The sequence below is a fragment of the Trachinotus anak genome, unplaced genomic scaffold (assembly GCF_046630095.1).
Source record: "Trachinotus anak isolate AG129_WGS33_773 ecotype Australia unplaced genomic scaffold, CSIRO_AGI_Tana_v1 ptg000007l, whole genome shotgun sequence".
Classification (NCBI taxonomy): domain Eukaryota; kingdom Metazoa; phylum Chordata; class Actinopteri; order Carangiformes; family Carangidae; genus Trachinotus; species Trachinotus anak.
The window spans coordinates 11,072,293-11,095,352 of record NW_027273858.1 but is presented as its reverse complement, the minus strand read 5'-3'; the positions used below and the strand labels follow the sequence as shown (position 1 = coordinate 11,095,352).

The window sequence follows — 23,060 nt, the reverse complement described above, 5'->3', positions numbered from 1 at the left end:
GAGGGTCTTATGGTACAGACTTGAGAACTGCTCGGGCCTAATGGTTTGCTTTCCCCCTTTCTCTTCGAAACTGCCGTTTTGGCCATCGGATGAAGTGAACATCATTCTGAAATCATCTGTGAAAAAGGAAACAGTAATGGGAAGGATTATGGTTGAGTTCCTGTGGTAACAGCGAAAAGAGACATGTGGTGGAATAAGTGCATTTGGGTTGGACCTCAGGAGGCTGGATCTGCACAATGGGTTTTTATGTCTACTTCACTGAAGCAGGGTAGCCCCTTGGGGCAAGGACACACACACACACACATGCATAAACACAGTGGGTAAAAAGCTGAAGAAAACATACCTTTCTGGTGGCCAGGCACCAGTCTCTCAGGAGCTGTTTTGTTTCTAGCTTTCTGCAAGTGGGGCTTTCCTAGCGGGAGCTCAGTTGGCCAACATCCTGCAGCAAACACTCACAGAAAAACACAGCAAAGCCTTTTGTGGAAGCAGGTAGACAGAGTTTGTAAAGAAGGATTTTTTTTAATTGGCTGCACTCCCAGTTGAGCACAGAGATTACTAGTCATTGACTTGGCAACTGAGTTGTTGTTAAGAAGACTTTTTTTTTTTTTTTTGAATGAATGGGAATGAATCTGTAGCTTCACCGAGGATGACTCCCATCTGCTTGTTTTCACAAAGTGGTTGTTTATCACAGTTCAGTGCAACACATAATAATGTACGATGAAACACTCCCTTTTCTATCGCTCTGCAGCAGACTTCACTTGCCAAACTGGTGCTATTTTGGTGATATTTTCAATGGGAGGATACTGCGTCCTCTCCCACCCACATCTGAATCTGCTTTAATACCTTGGCTCATCCCTCATCCTTCATCCCTTCTTCTTCCTCCTCTGTGCTCCCATGAAAAAAATAAAGAGGAATGTAGGACAAAGTCTCTGCAGGCTGCTCTTAAAGGGATGCCCTTGTTCCTGCTCTACTTCTGTTTCTATTTCTCTCCTCTCTCAATCCGCCCCTGTCACACATACAGACAATTACATTGCATAGTCACGTTAACTCACACACACACACACACACACACACACATATATATATATATATATATATATATATAATATATATATATACAGACCCACAAACACAATTTTGCTTCTGTCTAAGAGGCCTCATAAGCAGTGGCCTGGGCCTGTAACTCTATCATTAGTGTGCGATCAATGTCAGTACTGAAAAAAGAAACAGTGCCTAATGACTAATTAATGGGGTAAGGTGAGAAATATGGCTGAGCAGTGAGACAAGCTTGGCAGACTTTGTGGCAATGAAGGGTAGCCTATATAAGGAGCTCTCCTCCTTGGGGTATTGATAATACCTGGCTGGTATGTGTGGATGAAGTCAGAGACGACCATGTAACCGTTAGAGGACTTCATTTGCAGTCGACACCATTCCCAAGTGGCTTCAGATTTAAGTCCACAAACTGTAGCAGTAAGAAATGATTCATTTCCAAATCAAATCTCCAGCAATTTTCTAAAATCACTGGAGACTAAATGCCATTTCATTACTTTCACCTCACATTTTTAGGGAGATTTTCTTATTCTAAATAAATGACTCATTATCAACATTTGCTCTGAAAAAAAGAGAGAATATGAGTCCTGCTTAGCCCACATGTGGCAAAGCTGTACATTAGTGTGATGGTATCACCTGTTAGGTTGTAAGTGTTATGAGAGTGAGAGAGAGTAAGTGTTATGAGTGTGAGACTAAGTTACATTGGCTGTTGCTCTATCTCTAAATGCAGATTCAGTGCATAAAACACTGATTGAAGTCTAATGAAGGAAATTAGCGGTGAGATGATTATGAGATGATTAGCCAAGTTGCTCCGCAATTTGATATTTTTTCTGGTATCAGTGCACACCGAAGGGTCCAACCTCTTTGTTTATCGAAGTCACCATGGCGATATAAAGGCCATTTGCTGTTGCAGTTCCCTGATATCCCACAGTGCCAAGCGGAAGGGCTATTTTTAGACCATCGCATGAACACAGCATGAGCCACATTCAAAACATTTAGTTAACGTAATAAACCCCAGATAAAACCGAAATGATTGAAGTTCCTTTGTGGATTTTTTGGGGGGAGCAATTTGTAGCCACAGTGTCAATTCATGTTTACTCTTCCAGCTTGTGATCCACAATTACATAGATTGCAAATTGCTTCATTAACAGTTTCCACGATCAACACATGGATTGTGCACATTTAATTGTAGTTTAGCTCTAAATCATGCAGATATCTTCTGTATGATCACACAATCCTTCTGTTTGTGTTTGCACCACAAATCCAACAGCATTGGCCTAAAGCAGACCAAGACCTACTAGAGTTCAAATAACAGCTTACACACCAAGAAATGACCTGATCCAAAAGAGGGAATGCAGTAGAGTCCATTTGAACCAAACTTTAGTGTGGAAACACCCTTAAGTCATTAAATTGATTAGTTTCCTAACATTCATGTTCTGTTTCAAATCATTTGATTAAACTTTCACCATCTCAGTGCTGTGATTAACTCAAAGGGTGGTTTGAAAATGCAATCATCACATTTAGATAAGAATTAAAATTAAAGTAAGAATTTTTCAGTAGAATAAATGAATGTTTTAAATTTATCTAAAATTCTTGTGTCCTGAGGGATACATTTCTTTTCCTCATGAGGGGATTAGGAGGGGTTGTTATAATTACATGATTAATGACATTTATGAATTTGTTTTTGTGCTGATTATTACTGGTTATTTTATATGAGGAGGTCTAAAAATGCTGATTAAGTGTCCTGAAATTAGAACAAATCAAACCAGCACTGCCAACTTCATTTGCTTGACAACGTTAATCAGAGTGCTGATAAGGACTTCCTCCTTTTGCATATAGCACATAACCATAGCTTTTATCTCTTAATTGGTTTGTGTTCAAGAGAGGAGTGATGTGACGTATGTAGTTGAGGCATTGTACTGCAACACTGGCTTCTGAATAAATTAACCATATGTTAGCGCTGTTAGTGTCATTTCTGTCTTGCAAAGATGATTAATCTTGCTGTCCTCGTTTTTTCAGTATTTATTCTCATTTCAATTTTATTGCATTGTCGAGCAAAACTGTATGAAGTTGTGGTGTCATTTAGTCATGTGCTATTTTCACTCACAAACTACTAAAATAAATAGCATCTTTGTAGAGGAAAAGCTAGAAGCGGGATGCAAGTCATTTGCATTCAGATGAAAAAAATGGAGCTGTCTATTTTTAGCCTCCCTGGGGAAGTTTTATTTGTCCATTGCCCTTGTAGGTGCTAAAGTATTTCTTATTTTAGTAATGGTGCCTTGACCTAAATCAGTCATTTAAGCACTAACCTGGCCTTCTTTCAGCTTCACAGACCCCTCCCTGCTGCGTCCCTTACACGTACACACTCTACCCTCAGGAGAAATACGGCATGGAAGCCAGACATTCAGTCATTGTGCTTAAACCACACTCTAAATAGGTTCACATTTTCCTGTTTGGGTTGTATATCGATTGTATGGGGCGACTTGAATACTAACAAATCAATGAGACTATGAATCTGTTACTACATTCCAAGATGCTTATGAGCTTACTAAGACATATCTGAGACGTGAGGAATGACTCAGATTCGGTGTGTTGCACTGTGTTGTGTGTTGCTGCTATTATTTGCTCAGGGGGCAAACCTTTGTGTCTCTCCTGCTGCTAGCCAAGGTCATGTGCAGGCTAACGAAAGGCTGGCTCCTGCCGACTGGCTGAAGGTGTTTAGGACTATTTTTAGAACATCATCACCAACATGCTCCTTTGCCCTTGTGAACAAATGAGTTTTACCTCTCTGGTTGCGTTTTCCAGAGGCAGAGTTCCTGGTTGGAGGAGGTGAACTTGGGGAAGTATTTTATGTCCTCAAATAGACTTACATGCTCTGCAGCCTCCCTTCAGGCAAACACTGTTCTCCTGTGTGTGTCTACATGTAAGCGGGGGCACATGTGTGTATGTTAGTGCTAGCTTTGCTAACAAGCAGAGTGAGGTTAGGAAAGAATAGTGTGGCGCAGGCATCTACATCAGAAGACTAGAGTTTATCACAGAAGCTCAGGAATATCCAGGCGATTTCTAATGTTGTGTGCTATTTACAGTTATATGAGACAAATTGTCCCCAGTACCTCTGTGAGCTTTGTCCTTTTCTCTTTCACTGTCACTTTCACATCTTTCTCTCTACCTTTCCCTCTTTCGGTCACTACCTCTCTTCCCTCCTTGTCTCTCTTTCTTTCTAATTCTCACCTCTCTCATCCTTTCTATCTCCTCTCCTCTTTCCGTCAGGAAGGATGGCATAACCCCAGGCTGTGCAGGGGCTTAAAGAAGTAATAAGAACTGTGGTTGGCAGATCTATTTTCTGCAGGACACTGGCAGCATGTGGCCAGGAATGCCTTGAGTGTGAAGTGACATTGAAACACCTGTACAGTGAAATGAAATCTAATAGCCTGTGATACATAACAGTTTTTATTGAGACTAGATCAGTGAGGTGATGAGACATTGACTCCTTGTACTAACACTGAATATGGGCACTGGACATGTCCTGCAGAATCATCCAGTATGAGCCTTATTCCCAGGCACACTGGACTGAATTCTTTAGGCCATCGTTGTTGTCGATATAATGTACGATATGTAATTATATAAAAGTCTGAATTTCAACTGTATTTAGATTTAAACCTACATTAATTGATTTTTTTTCCTCCATCAACTCCTGCAGTGAAATATCTTAGTGTTTAGCTACTAAATACCCCACTATGTTCACCGGGTAGTTTCAAACTTTCTGTCAGGTTTATAGAGCTGAAAAAAGCTGCCTGCTGTTACTAGGAAAGAGGCTTATAAGTGTGGTGAGACTGAACCAAAACTGTAAAGTTAGGAGCCGTATACATGGTGGAGCTCAGGGAATCTGCTACGTCGAGTCATAATTCAATGTGGGTTTGTCACAACAAGTGACACCTTTCACATTACACATTTTTTCTATTTTCTCATTGTTGTTACAATAACAATAGTTTATTAGTGCAGCTGTAGATTTAATTAAATAAATACTTTATTTGGTAATATTATTTTGATCTTCATTGGGAAAGGATCTGTTTGCTCCTTCGTTAAGAAGTGTTTCTCTTGACCAGTGATACAGTAATGTTACGTTATGACTTGCCATACATAGGGTAGATTGATTTGTTACTTTTCATTCTATGTTTTCATTTTTATTTGGTTAAAACAAATTCATCAGCTCCACAGATAGACTGGGAACTGCTCCAATCCTGTACTGATGAACTATTGTGCTCCTGAGCTAAACAGAGAAACCACAGGTCTGCCTGATGTGTCTCCCCCCTACTTTAGTTAATCATAAGCTATGCTATAAAATGATTATTATCAAAATGACTAAATTAAAGCTCTCAGAGTGTAGCTAAATTCAGTGTACCACTCAGCCCCTGCCGTGTGCTGCCATGCTATCTCTGCTATTGAGGATGCTTTGGGTCACATGACTGTAGCTGAGCGGTTATTCAGAATTAGGCCAGAGCTGGGCCCAAGGGGAAATGCCACAGTGACCACTCCAAATGGTGTCTTCACTGTGCACCATCTGTGTGTGTGTATGCACTCATATGTAAGTGTGTTTGCATTACCATTCCCAAGTATGTGTGTGCATCCTCTTGCACAAAGGTCTGTAAGGATCAGCTAATGTTGCAGTTTCAAATCAGTTGCGGGAGTGGGGGCACATCAGCTGTAGTGTTTAGATGGGTGTGAGGCCTGGAGGCTATACTCAGAGAAAAAGACATTTAATTAGCCAAGGAGTGTTGTGTATGCCCAGGCTGTATGTATGACTCATGACAGGTTTGTTTTAGCACGCTTGTTATATTCGATGCCAGAAAAATCACACAGAGATGCTAGTGGTGAGTAAATAATTGAGTATTAAGGCCAGATCAATTTGAACTCCTTTAATGGGTCAGGAGCAAATTAACCTGTGTCCAAAGTCTAATGGCACTGTAAGAGAAATTACCTTTAAACCAACTCAAATCTTTTTTTTTCTGTTTTTTTTTTTTTTAAAACAATTGCTGTATAAATGAGACTCATTCTAATCATCTTGGACATGGGCCAGGGTTTTACATCATCTTAGATCACCTCAGTCTGTAGGATATGCTCCAGACAGACCACACACTCAAGAATTAGAAGTTAGATCATCCTCTTGGAGAAATGCGTCTTGCCTGGCATGTCTGTACTCAGTCAACTGTTATAATGGATCATTGTGTGATAAAATGTTTGATGTTAACTGAAGATTAAGCTTCACTCCTCTCTACCTCTGGAGGCTCTCATTACCCAGTAAACTCTATTCTGGATCTCACACTGTGCCCCTATGGGCTCCATGCATACAAAAGTGTACTTTAATGTTTAATTTGAGCATGTGGGACTTGTAACTGTTTACTCTTGTAATAGCCTCATGTGTGTTCCCTCACCAGTCTCTACATTCCCAAAGGTCGCCTATAGCCCACTATACCACAATGCATATTCATGTTTATTTTTTTCCCCACAGTGGGACTTCCTCATTACTTGGGAGCAAAATGCTATAGGCCCATGACTAAGTGAAGAATGGGATGGGAACACAGACTCTTATTGCTTTTGTTGAGAGCACCCACTTTCTAATGGTTAATCATCACAAGGTAAACATGAAGATGGATTATATGACGGACCAGACAATTTATGGCTCATTTATCATCATCCACATTTTCTTTTCTTTTTTTTAAAGCAACACCCAGCCAGCTACTGCACTCTAAAATGGAGAGAACTATGCAGTCTCTTTTTTCCAAGTGGAGTTTCTGTCATAGGAAGGAATATCCATTGGAATATTTGTGTTTGACAGACGCTGAATAATTGATGCATTCTGAATGTACTGTCACATCAAAGCAGCTGTTCTTAACTACCAATTTCAGTTTATTATGAAGCTGTTTCATCTGTATGTGATTGACTCTACAGCTACAGTAGATATTTTATCTTGGTCTGTGACCCCCTATGGTTTGCAGGGTGTCAGTGAAATGCAGTGGTTCCATATTTTGATTATATTAATAAGCAAGCACACTACACAAACAATAAAAAGCTTAGAAAATTCCCAGTCCCAGTATTTTCCACCTGTGTGTTCATCTTAGGACAGAGATGGAAGACTCCTCTCTGTTATATCAGTTTAATCCTGTAATAATGATAATATTTTTTCTTTCTCTGCTTCTATTCTCCAGTCCTATAGAATCCTGCCAGAACTTCTACAAAGATTTCACGTTACAGATCGATATGGCCTTCAACGTCTTCTTCCTTCTTTACTTTGGCCTGCGGGTAAGCTGAAACATGGGCATGGAAGCTAACACATGCATGCACGCACAATCATACGGCATCACTCATTCATGCATGTACACAATTACAGACATTTTCTTAAATGCACAGGCGCAAACATTATGCATGCAGCAATGTGGGTATCCTTCTTATTTTCAAACTCATTAATGAATTACATCCTAGTATAGTATAGTCATTTTTTTGGACATTTTCTACACTTCATGAAGAATTTTAAATTTGGAACTTTTTTGAAAAAAACAAAAAATCATTTGAACATTTTTACAGCACAACCAGCCTTGCTTACACCCAAGGTAACACCCACCTAAGTCACCCACCAATACTCACACAGCATGCCTTCAGTTTAAACAGACACTGTTGTAATAATGTTGCTAGCATGGCTGTCATGCCAGAGCAGCATTCCAGTGGTGCAAACGCAGGCCTGACATCCCGAATGAATGAATAAATAATAAACTCATAAGCTGCTTACACCACCAACCATTCGCATGACTCAGCAAGTAGGGTGAAGCTATTGTCATTCTATACAGTATGTCAGCAATGCCAGGGGAAGACGCAGCAGTTGTCATTTTAAATGCCATCCCTGTTTTTTTTTGTTGTTTTGTTTTTTTTCCAGTTTATAGCAGCAAATGATAAGCTGTGGTTCTGGCTTGAGGTCAACTCTGTGGTCGACTTCTTCACTGTTCCTCCCGTGTTTGTCTCTGTCTACTTAAACAGAAGCTGGCTTGGTAAGTCTGTATATCTCTCTCAGCTGTATCTTTCTATGTCTCTTTGACACTTCATTTCATAAACTCATTCTTTCATTCTCACTGTACAGCCTCATCTCTTCTTGCTTTCTTTCTCTGTTTTCCGTATTTTCTTCCTCACCCTCAACTCCACCTCCCTCCCACTACCACTTTTTTGCCCTCTATCTTCACATGTCACCCCTCCTTTTATCACTCTCTATCGTTCTCTCTGACTCCTGGTCCCCCCTCTGTCTCCCCATTACTGGGAGTGTGTCTCTGAGGCCCTCTCGCTCGGGGCTGCAGTCAACTTTCCCTCATCATTGAAAGTGACAGGGCTGAGTTCCTCTGATGTTTCAGGGAACACAGACACAGCAGAGTGGATGGGCTAATGGGAGTGAGAGTGACTCAGAATTGGGCTGTGGTTCCGTGAGTGTGTGTGTGTGCGAGTGCTTCCGACTCATTGGTAAATGTTGTGTTGAAGCATTGCACCTGGAATACCTCACAGTGGTCCATAACTGCCATCTAATGGGCTCATTCACACTCACATGAAAAATGCACACGCAAAAGCATGTATTATACCCATATACACATACACACACACTCTTGTATGAGCAGAGTGGAAAACACCCTAACCTGTATTACATAACGACCTACTTTTTTCAGTGCATTCAGAGAATTGTGGCCTAAATTACACTGCAGTAAAAAGAGTTTCTTTGTAGCTGTGCTCTTTTTTGGTTGCACTGCTTCTCTACTTTTAAAACCATAAACAACACTATATGTCCTTGCCATCCTTCATTTCAGAAACTCAGCTGAATGCTGATCTGACCGCTGAGACTGATGGGAGGATATTATATTAAATATAGTCAAAGAAGTTGAGGTTGTCAAACCAGAAAAAAATACATGTGAAAGATTTGGCAATGAACAGAAGCTAAACAGCCAACATATATATTTGAGATACATTTAAAAGAAAAGACTTTTTCTTTCTGTTTTTTTTTTTTTTTTTAATACAACATGCATGCAATAGTTTTGGCTAATTACTCCTGCTATGTCATATAAAACATTTTGTCACGTCATCATATGAAAAGCATAGGTGTCAATGATAAACTCAGTGATGGCTGTGTCACTTTTCAGTGCCCTGGTATTGTGCATGCTGGTTCACTGTCACACTGTTTACCGGGACACTTAAATACAACAGAACCATCATTAATTTTATTAGTAACCCCAGTGTTTTTCGTACTTTTTGAAGAAACTGGGAAACATTGTTGACAAGAAGTCTGACAGGGCAGGATCAGAAACAGCTGATCATACAGGTTTTATACAAGTTAAAATAAAGGCAAATGTTTGTTGGAAACACCTATCACTGTTTACAGACATCCTGGTTCAATTTTAACCTATAGTACCATGCCTACCGCATAGTCAGAAATTGCTCAACATTCAACATTTTGGCTGTGCATATTTTAGTTATACTTTGAAAATGAAAGATGAAGATGAGCTGCAACGATTAGTCACTTAATACACTGGTAGATCTGCTAGAAATTAAAGAGTACCTGCTTTAATTATGGATGAATTGTTTCAGGTCTTTTTCAAGGAAAATGTCAAATATATATCATTGTAGATTGAATGTCTTTGGATGCAGATGGACAAAAATAAGACTTCTGGAGACATTTTTTCTAGTGTTTTTTTTTTCATCACAAGGACCAAGTGATTAATTGGGATTAATCATTAGTTCCACCCTGGCTTGTTTACAACCTGCCTGACTGTTAGACTGCTCCTTTCTTGCCTTGTTGGACTTGCATATTTTTGTAGTGATGCTGCAAAACTCAAAAGATTTTAGCTTTTCCCTTTGTGAGAACATTATTGAGAACATTATAATCACTGATAAAAAATAGTCAAAACTATACTGTCTGAGATTCAGGGATGTGTAAGGGTGCTCCCTCTATCCTGCAGTGTATGTTCTTGTTTTTACATCCCCACTGGAATCACTCAATCTGTGAAGTAATTTGAAACTGTGAAAGTCTGATCTCTAAGGTGATTTCTTAAGAAGCTCACAGTGGCCCATGAATTTCACAGGGAACAAGCTGTGTAATGAATTAGAGATGGCCAAGTCAAGTAATCTGGTTTGTGGTATTCATGATGTAAGGTGTCCTCATCTCATCCTGAGAAAACCGTTGGTGTTAGGATCTTGATGAGGATGATGAAAGACTGTGAAATGGGGGTCTGGCTGCTGCCTGACATTCTGCAGTGAATAATTACCTGTGATTATTAAATGTCCTGCATCTGGGGTTGATGTGGAAAGCAAGGACATCTTTTAAATACAATACAGATGCAGTGCTGTTGTGTGTAAACAGCAGGAAAGAGTGTGAATTTATTGCTTGTGAGAGATGCCCTAGATTCCTGTGCTGCTAATTTGCATTTATTTCTATCATTCTTTTAAAAAGGGAAGAATCTTGAAGACTATTTTTGTGAAGATGACATATGAAGTGGTGTCTCCTTCATGTATTAGAGTGATTTATTTTTGCAGTGTTGGACATATATAACCACAGTGCGGTATAGTAACAGAACTCCCAGTGGCATGTGTACTCACTGGTGTGCTTTTCCATGTGTTAAAGGCCACGTAAAGTGCCGCAAAGCCTCAGTTATAAAATTAACAGTGTGTAGATCTGCAGTTGGATATGGTGTGCCCTAACAGGCTGGTGATAGCTCCCTGAATACTAATGGGGCGCTGAAAGTGTCTGTTAATATTTAGTCTCTGAGGAGTTAGGACAGGAATCATGATTAGCTGCTTATAGCCTGTATTAATATGGAAATTAGAACATACAGTACCATGTTGTGACAGGAAAATAAGCACAATTAAAAGTGACAGTGAGATATAGTGCCTTCTTCCTGATTCTTTCAGATGGTATCCTCTGACATTCACTTATATATAAATTGCATTGCCACCCTCCTAAAGACTCCCTTCATGCACTTCCACCAGGAAACTGGACAGGGCCATAATGGTTTTCCTAATAATCGAAAGACTAATCCATAATTGGTCCTACTTTCATTTAGTTAAGTGTATATATTGTCCCTCAACAGGCTTTGTTAGAGGAAGCCAGGGTGGTTGTTAAGAATGTGTATTGTGTGTACTCTTCATTCCCCGTGGATTAGTTAATCTTTTCTTTCCATTCACTGCTGGGGAATACACACCACAGCCCGTGTAATACATCATAATTACAGTACCTTTCTTTTCACTCCTTCAGCAGTGATCCTGCATGAGAAGACCATTGCAGATCCAATGGAGGTGTGCTAATAGGGTTTCGGCCCTCTGCTGTGTGGTATTCACCCACTCTGCACATGAGGAAGTCTATGCTGTGTGCATTTCAAGTTATGTTCTCTCTGCCTCTGCAAATTGGACATTGATTAGGAGGAGGAGGATGATGTGCGGCAAGTGTAAGAGGCCATGCAGAGTTCTTCCTTGGAAAAAGGAATTAATCTCCTTTAACCACTTGAACAGAGCATTACTCCCAAGAGAGTCATAGTAGTGTAGGATTAGCATATGCCTGTTTGAACGATGCTAGTAGCCACTGTGACTACTGAACCCCTACTCTCAACACCCTGGCAACTTCGTGCTTTTCTATGTAGTCATTAAAAACCACAGGGAATTGTTATATTGATCTGGATTATTCCAGGAATATAACATTTTTGACAATCACATCACATGTTTATTTTAAAGAAATATTTACAATCTGCGTTGTATTTGATTAATGTGTCATGTTTTCTGATTTCATGGTAGCAACCTAAATGCTGTTGATGTTAAGCTGCACTGGCTTTGAGAATGTACAGTACAGTAGTAGCCTTCAGGCATGGCTTGGATCCTAGCCTGCTACTGCCTCCTAGCGGTGCTTTATTATACTGCTTGTTGATCCCATAGACATTGGTTGATCCCTTGTGCTTTCCTGCTGAAAGAGGCTTACAGTACCTGACATGGGCATGAGTGCAACCGCCTTATATAGCCTTTCAGCCTCTGGCAGGAAGCCTTCATGTACATTCAGCTGAGGGGAAACTAATTTGTGGGAAGTATAAGCCTCTTTGCTGTGGTCAGAGTTCTCACATGTTGCATTGCATTGCATGTTTGCATTATTGCAAAGACAATGAGTAGAGTTATAATTCCCAGTATAGCAAAAAAAAGTGCTGTTAGTGTTAAGTATATACATTAATATGTGTGCATGCAGCATGAATGTCAAGTAAGATGAGCACTAGCTGTGTGTGTGTGTGTGTGTGTGTGTTTGTGTGTGTGTGTGTGCAGGGAAGTGTAGCGTCGTATAATCTAATCCTGGCTGGCTTGACTGTCAGTATTATCCCAGATGAACCATCCCAGACTGCTGATTGATAAAAGGTCCCAGTAGGCTGCTCTGCCAGAACATGTGACACACAGGCCGTGCTCTGGCTTGCAAAGCCTCAATGAAGTAAGAGTGGGCACAGACCAGAAAAACCTTTTTGAATGAGCATCTGGCCAGCTGACGTGTGTATGTGTGAGTGCAAGAGGCTCTCTCATACATTAACACGTGTTCAAAGCACTAGAATTTCATTGAGATCTCTGTAACATGCAAACACACACAATTTGTTCTTCTGTGTTTGTGAGGACATTGTACTGACTTTCAGCACATTAATTCCCTATAGGCAAATAAGTGCTTAGTGTTGTGAGACCAGACCTTTGTCCCCAGATGGGAAGTGAGTCCCCAAATGTGATCCCAGAGTGTTTAATGCACACACATAACTGCACACATCCACATGCACAGACACACATGCTTCCCACTAGTCGAGAATTATACAGTTCCCAATGACTTCCAGCAAGTGCAAATTCTGTGTGTATTTCAACACATAATAAAAATACAAAAATACAAAACAGCATATACACAACAACAAACCTTTTGTTGTAAAATATCAGCCCAAAACACATACACAATCAATAAACATCATATTTTCCTGTAATTCAATCTGATTGAATAATATAAAAAAAAATCCTCAGTCCATTCCCAAGACAATTTCACTGGTATAATATAATATCAATTTATTACACTCCTACAGCAACAGTGGGTGTCATTATAAGAACCAGTAGTGAGCGAAGTGGACTTATACTCTGCATATATTGTAGTAATATCACAGCTTAAAAATGCTTTGTTAAAAGCAACTCAAAATTATATTTATTTCATTACTATAAATACTCACTATATAGTTAAAGGAGCTATAAGAGCTGTAAGTTTTTGCTATTGCTGTCTCCCGCAGTGAAAAGCAACACCAATGTTAACTATTGTTTTGCTTCTATTTCTATCACTTCTTTTCTCTTACTGAAGTTAGCATGCTAACCAGTTAGCTCCGTTCCAGCCATACCATCTCATCACTTTCCCATAGCGAGTCACTGTAGCATCCAGCCTGCCAGTAAGTAAAATAAAGTAGCACTGCTCAGGGGGTGAATTATAACCTCTTGTTTTGTAAAGGGAACGACAATTGAAGCTCTTGGAAAGCGACCATCACCACCACCTGCTCCCAGCAAGAAACCATGTTCAGCAGCAGATGAAACATACATATAACCCCTTTAACAAACTGTACTTTGTTTCTTTCCATGACTGAATGGAACTAAACAACTTACTGTACATGTTGTAGTGGCATCAATGCACTGACAATCTTTTGGCAAGCAGGTGTGACCTCAAAGCTGGGATATGCTTTAAACAAAATAGTTTGTATGATGAGTCTAAAGACAGAAGTTGGTATACCTGTTCTGAATGGTCACACTCAAAAAAAGCCTTTTTTAATCACCTCTGTACATCTGGTTAGTGTGCATGTGAAGTTGGCGTGATCGTATTGTTCTGTTTGGGGCGGGGGTTGAATTCTTAGGTTTAGGTTGAAGAATGGAGAAGTTTTTTCCCAGTCAGATGAAGTTGTTTGAAATTTTCCTGTGGAAACAGAACACTCATTTTTAAGTCAGGATTATTGTTTTTGTTCTGCGTTATTTTCATTTTTGCTAATCCTTGGCAGGGTTTAGACTTTTTTAGAAAATAGGTTTAACACAGCTTTGTGTTGATGGGAACAAAGCTTCAGAAGGGTTAATAGTTAAGCACTGAAAGGGGCATGAGAGAGGTAAATCTGTTTGGGTTGTAGGGATTAAAGGGGGTGTAACAAAAATGAAAAAAAAAAAAACACCTATATTAGAGCTGACATTTTGCTCACGGAGACACAATCCCTGGAAAGACTGACATGATTGACAAAAAATACAATTCTGCCTGTCTGCAGTGATGACCATCGATTTGACAGTATTTAGAGATGTTTGTTGCACAAGGAACTTTTAAAGTCGGTGGTGCAGTATCGAGGAAGATTTGCTTTTTGTAGAAAATTGGAGTCTTGCTTCCTTTGTCACTTATACAAGGAATTACCTGTTGTTTTTTTCCGGACTTCAATTTGGAGTACTAGACCCCAGATCTATTGGATCACAGATTTTTAATTCCCATCTCGGCCAGAAAAGAAGGGAACTCCTTGGACAGCTTTTATTCTAAAACAATGATTCCTCCCAGGCTTCTTGTGTACCGCCGCACACACAGTGATGCTAATTTGGAGACCCTCCAAGAGACATGGAGGCGAAAAAAGTCCTGTGGCGATCTTTTTCAGAATGGGTACAGAGTGAGGCAGGTCCATCATGTACAGGAAGAAAAGGAAGGGCAGACAGGATTTTATCATTCGGTCTGGTCCTGTTTACAGATCCTCTCCAACTGGGGTAAGGGCATTAGTATCAGCATACAGTTTTTACACATGCATTATCTAAAGGTGTGCTCAGAAGTTGTTTAGTAAGATGGATGGCCTAGTTAATCAAGCTCTTAAAATTGACAATTCGACAGTTAAAACTGGTTGGTCTTGATGCATGTTTGGTGACAAGCATATGGCCACTGTCTTATATTTGCAAGTAGTAAACTGATTGTAGCAATGGTCTCAGTAGGGATCCACAACACCTTTTGTCATGCAAACTGACACACATAGGCACAGACACAAGCATGCACACACATTCCAACGGGATCAGTCGTGTTATGTAAAAAGACAATGAGGCAGGTGTCGCATTGCTCTATAATCCCTGAGCGAGCTGCTCTTGGATTCAGACTGAAGCTCATGTAAAGTAGGCCACATGATGTTCCTCCTAACTTGTTTGAATGCATAAATAATTCCAACACATCATCTTGAATAAAGTGTCTAGTTTTTTTTTGTTGTTGTTTTTTTAAATGTATCATCTTCTTGTGTCCTCCAAACTAAATTTTGCATCGTATGGTGCCAAGCTTGAGTGCTGTAGAAAAACATTTGAACTGTACTGTTTCAATGAATTGCTCATGTATGTTGTTTGCACTCAGCTGCTACTCTGATATTTCTCTGTTGCCACTGTAAAGATGTTTTAGAAAACACCTAATTTATGGATACATGCATGCATGAATATGAAACTATTATGAGATTACCGTTGGTTGTTCTGTTTGCATTTATTTGCTGATCTCTCTCTGTCTTCTTTTGTCTTTTTCTCACAGGTTTAAGATTCCTGAGAGCACTAAGATTGATACAGTTCTCGGAAATCTTACAGTTTTTGAATATCTTGAAAACAAGGTAAGAATAAAGCTTTCCTCATTCACAGGAAACACATCCACCTGCAGTAATGTCTTCACTTGTACTACTACCCCAGTAGTTATGTCTAACAATGAGGCTGGTTTGAACTCTGTCCAGAAAGTGGAGTTCCTTTCGAGCTCTGTATACAATGTGTCAGAGACAGTAGGTGGCAGTATGCACTTAAATTTAAGCATATTTTATGAGGTCTCATAATTGTATGTTTACATTAGTAATGATGTGGTTTATGGTCTGATAGAAATTACATTGTCACACTGTATGTAAACAGAAAACTATACATACACTAGTATACCATAACTGGACAGGGGCGTTTACAGTTTCTACAAGACTATGATAGCAAAAGTTTAGTGAGTGGCCCTCTGTGTGTCACTGGACTTTTATGATCCTTTTCATCATTCTTATTTTTGTTATAGTATTTTCCCTATTTTCTTTTTATTGATATGCCCACAATCTCTTTAAGTCCCATCTCAACCATCCTGACCGTAACTGTGAGACTCACTCCTGCTACTACTTTCATGAGCTCACAAATCTCTGTTTTTCTGTCATTGTGGTCTGGATGTCTTTGAGAGTTTTACGGTTGTTCTTCTTCTACCCAGCAATTCCATCAAGTTGGTAAACCTGTGTTCCATCTTCATAAGCACATGGCTCACAGCTGCTGGATTCATACATTTGGTAAGTCTGGGTCTAGTGATTAATGAGCCAGTAAGGACGGTGAACTGACTGGTACAATACAACTGCCACCTGACACATGCAGATTTTAATAGTGTAATTTGAATTAACTGATGAATGAATTGCAAGGAAGGAATGGATACTGTAATGTCTCAAGAAGGGATGAATGACCCTGACTCCATCTCCAGTATATGCCAATACCTAGTAGATCCAATAGCAGTGCTCTGTTATTCCCAAATTTAAAATCTTTACTGTGTGGAATTAATTGGAATCATTTTTATACAATGTGACATGATTACTGCATTTACTGATCACCATGACTGAATGAATGGTAGAAACACTGATGATAGAAACACTGAACTGGATTTAATGTAGATCAGTTGTGTTACAGCCAAGTTTGAGCTGCTTGATAAGGTTAGTATTGCTGCTAACGCTGATTGGTGCATCTCAAGTATGCAGTAATAAATAAAAGATAGATAAACTAGGACCAAAAGTCAAAAGGCAAACAACCACTAATTGATGAGTAAATAAATCTACTGTATTTTCATAGGGATCAGTTCAGACTCTTTAATTTAAGATTTGAATGGCACCAATAACCTGTGAAACATCCTGCGAATTTAATAGTTAGTAATATGAAAACACAGGGTCACAGCACCAGCATAACATGCCACTGTGATTTCCCCAGTTCAAGCCTGGTCAGAGACCTTTTACTATATGCCTCCTCTTTCCCCTGGTTTCCTGCCGTTATCTACTGTCAAATTAGGGAAATTATCTATAAAGATACTTATTAAAAAGAACAAACAACTATGATTATTGTGTTAGCATGTTGTGAAATTTGTTTAAGTGCATATGGTATACATGTGTATTTGCTTACTCATCGAGCATTAAGCTGTTTTTACCACTAGATGGTAGCCTAAGCTCAGTATGTAAATAATATATGACTGAAACATAGATGAATGCTTGGGCACTTGTAGCTGGATTTAATCAAACTTGATGAAGTAGTTTCTTTATGCAAAACCCTGTTTACAAATTGGTGGTTGGAGTAAAGTCTGATCATCCTTCCTTCCCTCTCTGATTTCCATTATAGGTGGAAAACTCAGGGGATCCTTGGGAAAACTTCCAAAATTCCCAGTCACTTTCCTATTGGGAATGTGTCTACTTGTTGATGGTGACTATGTCTACAGTGGGCTACGGGGATGTCTATGCAAAAACCACCTTGGGGCGCCTGTTTATGGTCTTCTTCATCCTTGGTGGTTTGGTAAAATCAGGCTTTTTCTTTCTCCCTTACTCCCCTTATCCCTTCCTAAAGTCCTGCCTGTTCCCATCTGTCACTGAAAATGATAGAAGAAATGATAAATTAGTGAAAAATACATTTATATACTTTGATTATATGTATATTGTATAATATTTTATCACAGTGCCTTAAAATGTTAGAACTATGTTGCCTGTACCAGTACATATTATTTGTTTGTCATAGTGTAGATGTATCCTTCTGTTTAGCCTACTGTATCTTGTCTACTGTAGTTACAGTACTATGTGCTCCTTTGTCCCCTCCCCTAATGTGTCATTCCTGTATTTGTTTGATTAGAGTATAAGCTTTTGTCTGATAATGTTGTTACTGTTCTCTTAAAAGCAGTTGCGGTTTCAGGACACCCCTCCTCCCGTGTCTCTTCCCAAAATTCCAACAAACACAGGGGCAGAGAGATGAGGCTTAGGCCAGCCTGACTGTTACCATAGCAACAGCAGCCTCCCACTCCCTCCCCTCACCTTCCTCTGATCTAATGTCCTGTTGGGCTGCCACTAGTATAGTAACTTACACACGAGCATGCATGGGTGCACACACCTGTGAGCACACACACACACACACACACACACACCGAAGACCTTGCCACCTCCATTTTCTCTTATTAAAAAAAAAAAAATGGAGGATCTAGCCAAATCACAGTTACTGTATTCTGCATTTGGCCAGCTATCACTATGCACTGATGACCTGCAGCTGTGTGGATGTGTACCGTGCTGTGGCCATGGTGATAGGTTGTGTGTTTTTCTCCACGTTGAGAGCTCTGGAAGTCTTTAGGCTAGTACCTCAAGCTGCTTCCTATCAGCAGCAGTGGCTGAATAATGGCTCCAGGCTGGAGATACTTTAAATCCAGGAATCATTTCAAACCCACGTCATTTTATATTATTCCTGGTAATGTATAGATAAACCTTGCAAGCATGATTTAAGTGTGTATTTACAAGGGCAAGGGCATGTCTTTGTTTCTTATTGTAGATGTAAGCCCAGATGAGTAGTGTCAGTGAGTACCCCTTTGTTAGTTGGTAAACTTAAAAACCACCCTCTCCTATGATAAATGGCTGTGAAACTTTGCAAAATGCATCCAGCTCATTTTCCAGCCCAACAAATGAGTCTTAATGTGTTTTGCAGCTGTGGACCATCAGGTGGGCCTATTCAAATCAACCTGCCACATCATCTGTGTTTGTTGGACAAAACATGGCACATAGGTTTTTATTCTACTCTCCCTCAGCTTTTAGACCTCTGCAATCCATAAAGGTTTTGGGTGCGATCACAGACTGACTATTCATCAGCTGTGACAAAATTCTTGCCCAATGACTAAACCTGTTCCTAAACCTTTAAGAACTGGGGCTGTTTTTTTCTCAACAGCAAAAACAAGATTCTTTTTGGTAAATGAGTCCTCTCTCATTCTTGAGAAGTTTAACAAATCTCTACAGACAATGAGAGAGCTTTTTTTTCAACTTTATTTCCAAAGTAATATTTTTCTCCCCTCCGAAATCTGGATTCACGCACCAGTTTCCCCATTACCCACTCTGCGGCGTAGTAGTCTCTTTTTTAGTCTCTTCTTCTGTCTTCTATCTTCTCCTTAGGCCATGTTTGCCAGCTACGTCCCTGAAATCATAGAGTTAATAGGAAACCGCAAGAAATATGGTGGTTCCTATAGTGCGGTTAATGGGAGAAAGTAAGTATTCCAGATGGTTCTGCTGTTTTTCTGTGTGCGGTAGAACCCTCTCTGCATGCCTTTTTCTTTTTTCTGTTCCATGCATGTAGGCCATGTTTGCTCGCTACGTGCCAGAAATTGCTGCTCTCATCCTTAATCGGAAGAAATACGGAGGGAGTTATAACTCGACACGAGGCAGAAAGTAAGTGGAAATCCAGACAAGGTGTGGTTGTGTGACTCAAGTGCAAACCCCTGACGTTTTATAGTTACTGGGGGTTAGTTAACTTGACTTTTTAGAATAGTAAAGTTACATTATAGCATCAAGTCACACTGCGTGACTGGAGACCTTGGCCATCAGGACACACATGTCCATACCCCTTTACTCTCTCTTTCACTATGTCTCTCTCTCTCTCTCTGTCTTTGTCTTCTTCTTTCTCTACCTTTTCTATATCTATCTCTATCTGTCCTTCACTCAGAGCTTTCCTGAAGTCATTTGTGTGCCGTTCATTTTCTTTCTTTGTCCTTGAAACATCTTGTGTTGCGCTTTAATTTAATTTGGAAAATAGAGCTTTCATGACTACTACACTTTAGACTTGCAGTATACTAACCTGTGGTGCTTCTATTCAATACATCTGTGCCCGATGTCTTGTCCGATTTCTGATTCTATTCAGATCCAGTTTCTCATTAATGCAGTCTTGCCTATGGGGATGATTTAGGATCATAATCCATCAAATTGAAAGAAAATAGTCATGAAACCCCTACTATCCGCTTTTAGGATTTTTTCCACAAGAAAATAGAAAGATTTAAACATCTGCAAGTGCATTATCATTGGTGGTCCTTTTAAGCATCATCAATCTCAATGACCATTGCAGGATACTATTTCTTTTCTTGTTTCATTTTGCTTGAGTTTGTTTTGCATGTTTTATGGAATTACTTTTCTTTAACTGCATCATTCTGGCATGCTCTCTATTATAACCTGCTGCCTTGCGGCTTTTTCATCGTTTGCAGTCTCTATGAAAAAGCCATCTTCCTGTTGTCTGTCACCGCTAGCCCATCGCATCATCAATGCTTGACATGACTCTGGCCCTGATCTTCAGTCAGCTCCCACACCCTGAATGCTGGATGCCTCACTCCCATTGGAGGCTCTCAATTGCTTTTGGCTTGCTTTGCCTGCTTGGTTCTTGGTGCTCGCCTGGTTCTCGTCTCTGTGTGGTGGTGGAACTTGTCTCCAGAGGCTCCTGTTATTTATGTATATGTGTAATTGGCCTCTCACAGCAGAGGTTCCAGTGCACTGTGAAGTATGTGTGACACTGTGGTCATTTTACTGTTTGTACAAGATTACCACAGTACTTATTGTGCAGTATTGTTCTCCTCCCCTCATGGCTCAAACCTTACTGATATTCAGCACACAGGTTTATTTTAATCCAAATGTGGTGTGTCCAGAACAGGGAGGGTAAACTCTTTCTTTTTCCGTCTTCCCTTTTCTTCTCATGTTCTTCTGTGGCACTCAGCATCTACTACTATGCTGTCTTCTCTTTCTCGCTCCTTTTCTCTTTTCCGATCTTACTTCCATTGGTTTAAGCAGGGTGGATTCTAGGGAGTCAGCAGTAGACTGAGGCATTGGAAAAAAGCCTTTGTTCGATAATGTTTGACTGTCACTGGGACAAGATTGATGAAATGCTATATTTGGCCAGTGACCTCAGCCCAGACTCAGAGATGGGTGTTGAGAGAAACCCATGTCAAAAGTGAGGAGAGTTTCTCCCACACACTTAATTTTCCCTTTCCACAGCCTCCTTCCATCTCTCTTTTATGTTCAGACATACAGTGGGAATATATCGTAACAATCAGAGGATAGCCACCAACCAAACCTCTCATCTTAGTGTGGCACCAGGCTATCTGCATTATCATTTAGATATGTTTGTGTTTGGTGTTTACACGGATAGGACCTGACACATAGACAAAACAGGTTTGTTATGTGGGTTTAGGATTGACATTGAGGTTCAGTGCATTATCATTTAGCAGCTATCAACGGAAAAAAAATCTGTTACCAAATTGAGATTAGGAGATTACAAGTATCTGACTGATTACAGACCTAACAAACAATGAGGTCATGATACATTGTGAGATATTTTAAATGTAAGCCTTATTTGATCTCTGCTGCCATTTGTAACAGGCCTTGAAGGTTATTTGGAAGTCACATTGGATCCATACTGAATTTCAGTCTCATGCTAGTGTTGCTTATAGTACTCTGTGCAGTGTAGCATACACCCATGAGCACAGTGACAGCTCTCAGCCCGTGTATGCTGATTTAATAATGACAAGTGTTGCGTTCTGTTGGCGCCCACACTGCACTTGGGGCTCTGTGGTTTCCATTATGGCTCTATGGTTTTCATTAGCCCCAACCTCAACAGAGGGGTTGGCACGGAAACTGGCTTCAACCCTGGCTGAACTCTGACATACACCTTTGAAAGTCGTCTATAAGGGCTAGCAACTTGAGGCGTGCAGACGCAGAGACTCCCACACTGTCAGGCATAAACTTACACACCCACAATATATATGCACACTTAATTTTGTTTAGCTTGCAATGACTACACATGGCATTGTTGATTCTCGACATTTATTACAGGAGGTGCAAATTCACTTGTTGCCTAAAAGTTCCCTGAAAGAAAATAACAAAAGGGAAGCCTGATATATAGATTGCAACATTTTGATGATGATTTACGCGGTAAGATTCATCACTGAACTAAGGATTAGAGCAGTATTAAGTGAGTGACCTCTGGTGCTGATGTTTGAGCTCTTTGTGTTTGTTCATTTTGTATTCTGTGCATCCCCAGTGACATCCTGGGATGTTCCCTGACTGCATGTTTTCTGTGCACGCTCTGTAATACCCCTTTGCATTTAATGTGATTGTGTGCCACCCTTTTTTTTAGTTACTGGGTTGTCAGGTATGGTTTTTTCTGTAAAACAAATCTGTGCCCTTGAAGTGCTTTATTATTTTATTTCTGTTTTTTTTTCCTTTTCGTTTTTTGTTATTTCCATAGTGTAAGCTGTACTGTACAATCAGGTTGACCAGAGGGGAGGTATTTTGTTCATTAAGCAATTATAAATGGTTGAATTATCTATGATATCCTTTTCCTATATCCTATTTAACCAGGCAATGAGCTCAGTATTGAATTTGAAGCCACTATTGGCACATGGAAAAGTCAGTAGAGGCAGGCCAACTTCCTAAATACAGAGACTCTAATTAGTGGCTTGATCAGGGGAAGAAAAAAAGTTTGATACATGAGGAAGAAAGTTTTCCTTTGACAATAAATTGCCTATTCAGAGTGAAAGACAGCACCACATTTGCTCCTGAGGGCGTGGGCGTGTATGTACACGTTTACCTGTGTACATGAATTTACAGATTCAGGTTTGTGCTTTTGTGTGTGTGTTTCTGACATTCACAACTGAATGTTGAACCCACACAAGCCAAATAATATGCCTTATAAATCTGTATATGACTTCTACCCTTGGAGAAGGGCATCTGGATACTGAGAGTAGGAAAACATGACTGATGTTTTTTATCTCATGAAATGAGAGACATCTTGTGCCAAATACTGCTGGCTGCCCACAGACATCTCAGCTCATCAGCTTGTAAGACCACACGGCCCTTTGCTCAACTCTGGCCAACCATGCAATCACGGCTGCTCATTAGATTCTCTTAAAGGACAGAGGCGAC

At 40.0% G+C, this 23,060-nt stretch overlaps 1 protein-coding gene across 15 annotated transcripts in view; it reads left to right on the top strand.

Moving 5' to 3' along the window:
- The window catches only part of kcnma1a (potassium large conductance calcium-activated channel, subfamily M, alpha member 1a), a 134,349-nt gene that overhangs the window by 62,132 nt on the left and 49,157 nt on the right, over window positions 1–23,060 (top strand). For all 15 annotated transcript variants that reach the window (XM_071480457.1, XM_071480452.1, XM_071480462.1 and 12 more), the window contains exons 4-9: window positions 7,257–7,350; window positions 7,979–8,090; window positions 15,626–15,701; window positions 16,316–16,391; window positions 17,476–17,646; window positions 19,272–19,363. In XM_071480457.1, coding sequence (XP_071336558.1) covers window positions 7,257–7,350; window positions 7,979–8,090; window positions 15,626–15,701; window positions 16,316–16,391; window positions 17,476–17,646; window positions 19,272–19,363 — 621 coding nt within the window. The remainder of the gene's footprint in view (window positions 1–7,256; window positions 7,351–7,978; window positions 8,091–15,625; window positions 15,702–16,315; window positions 16,392–17,475; window positions 17,647–19,271; window positions 19,364–23,060) is intronic.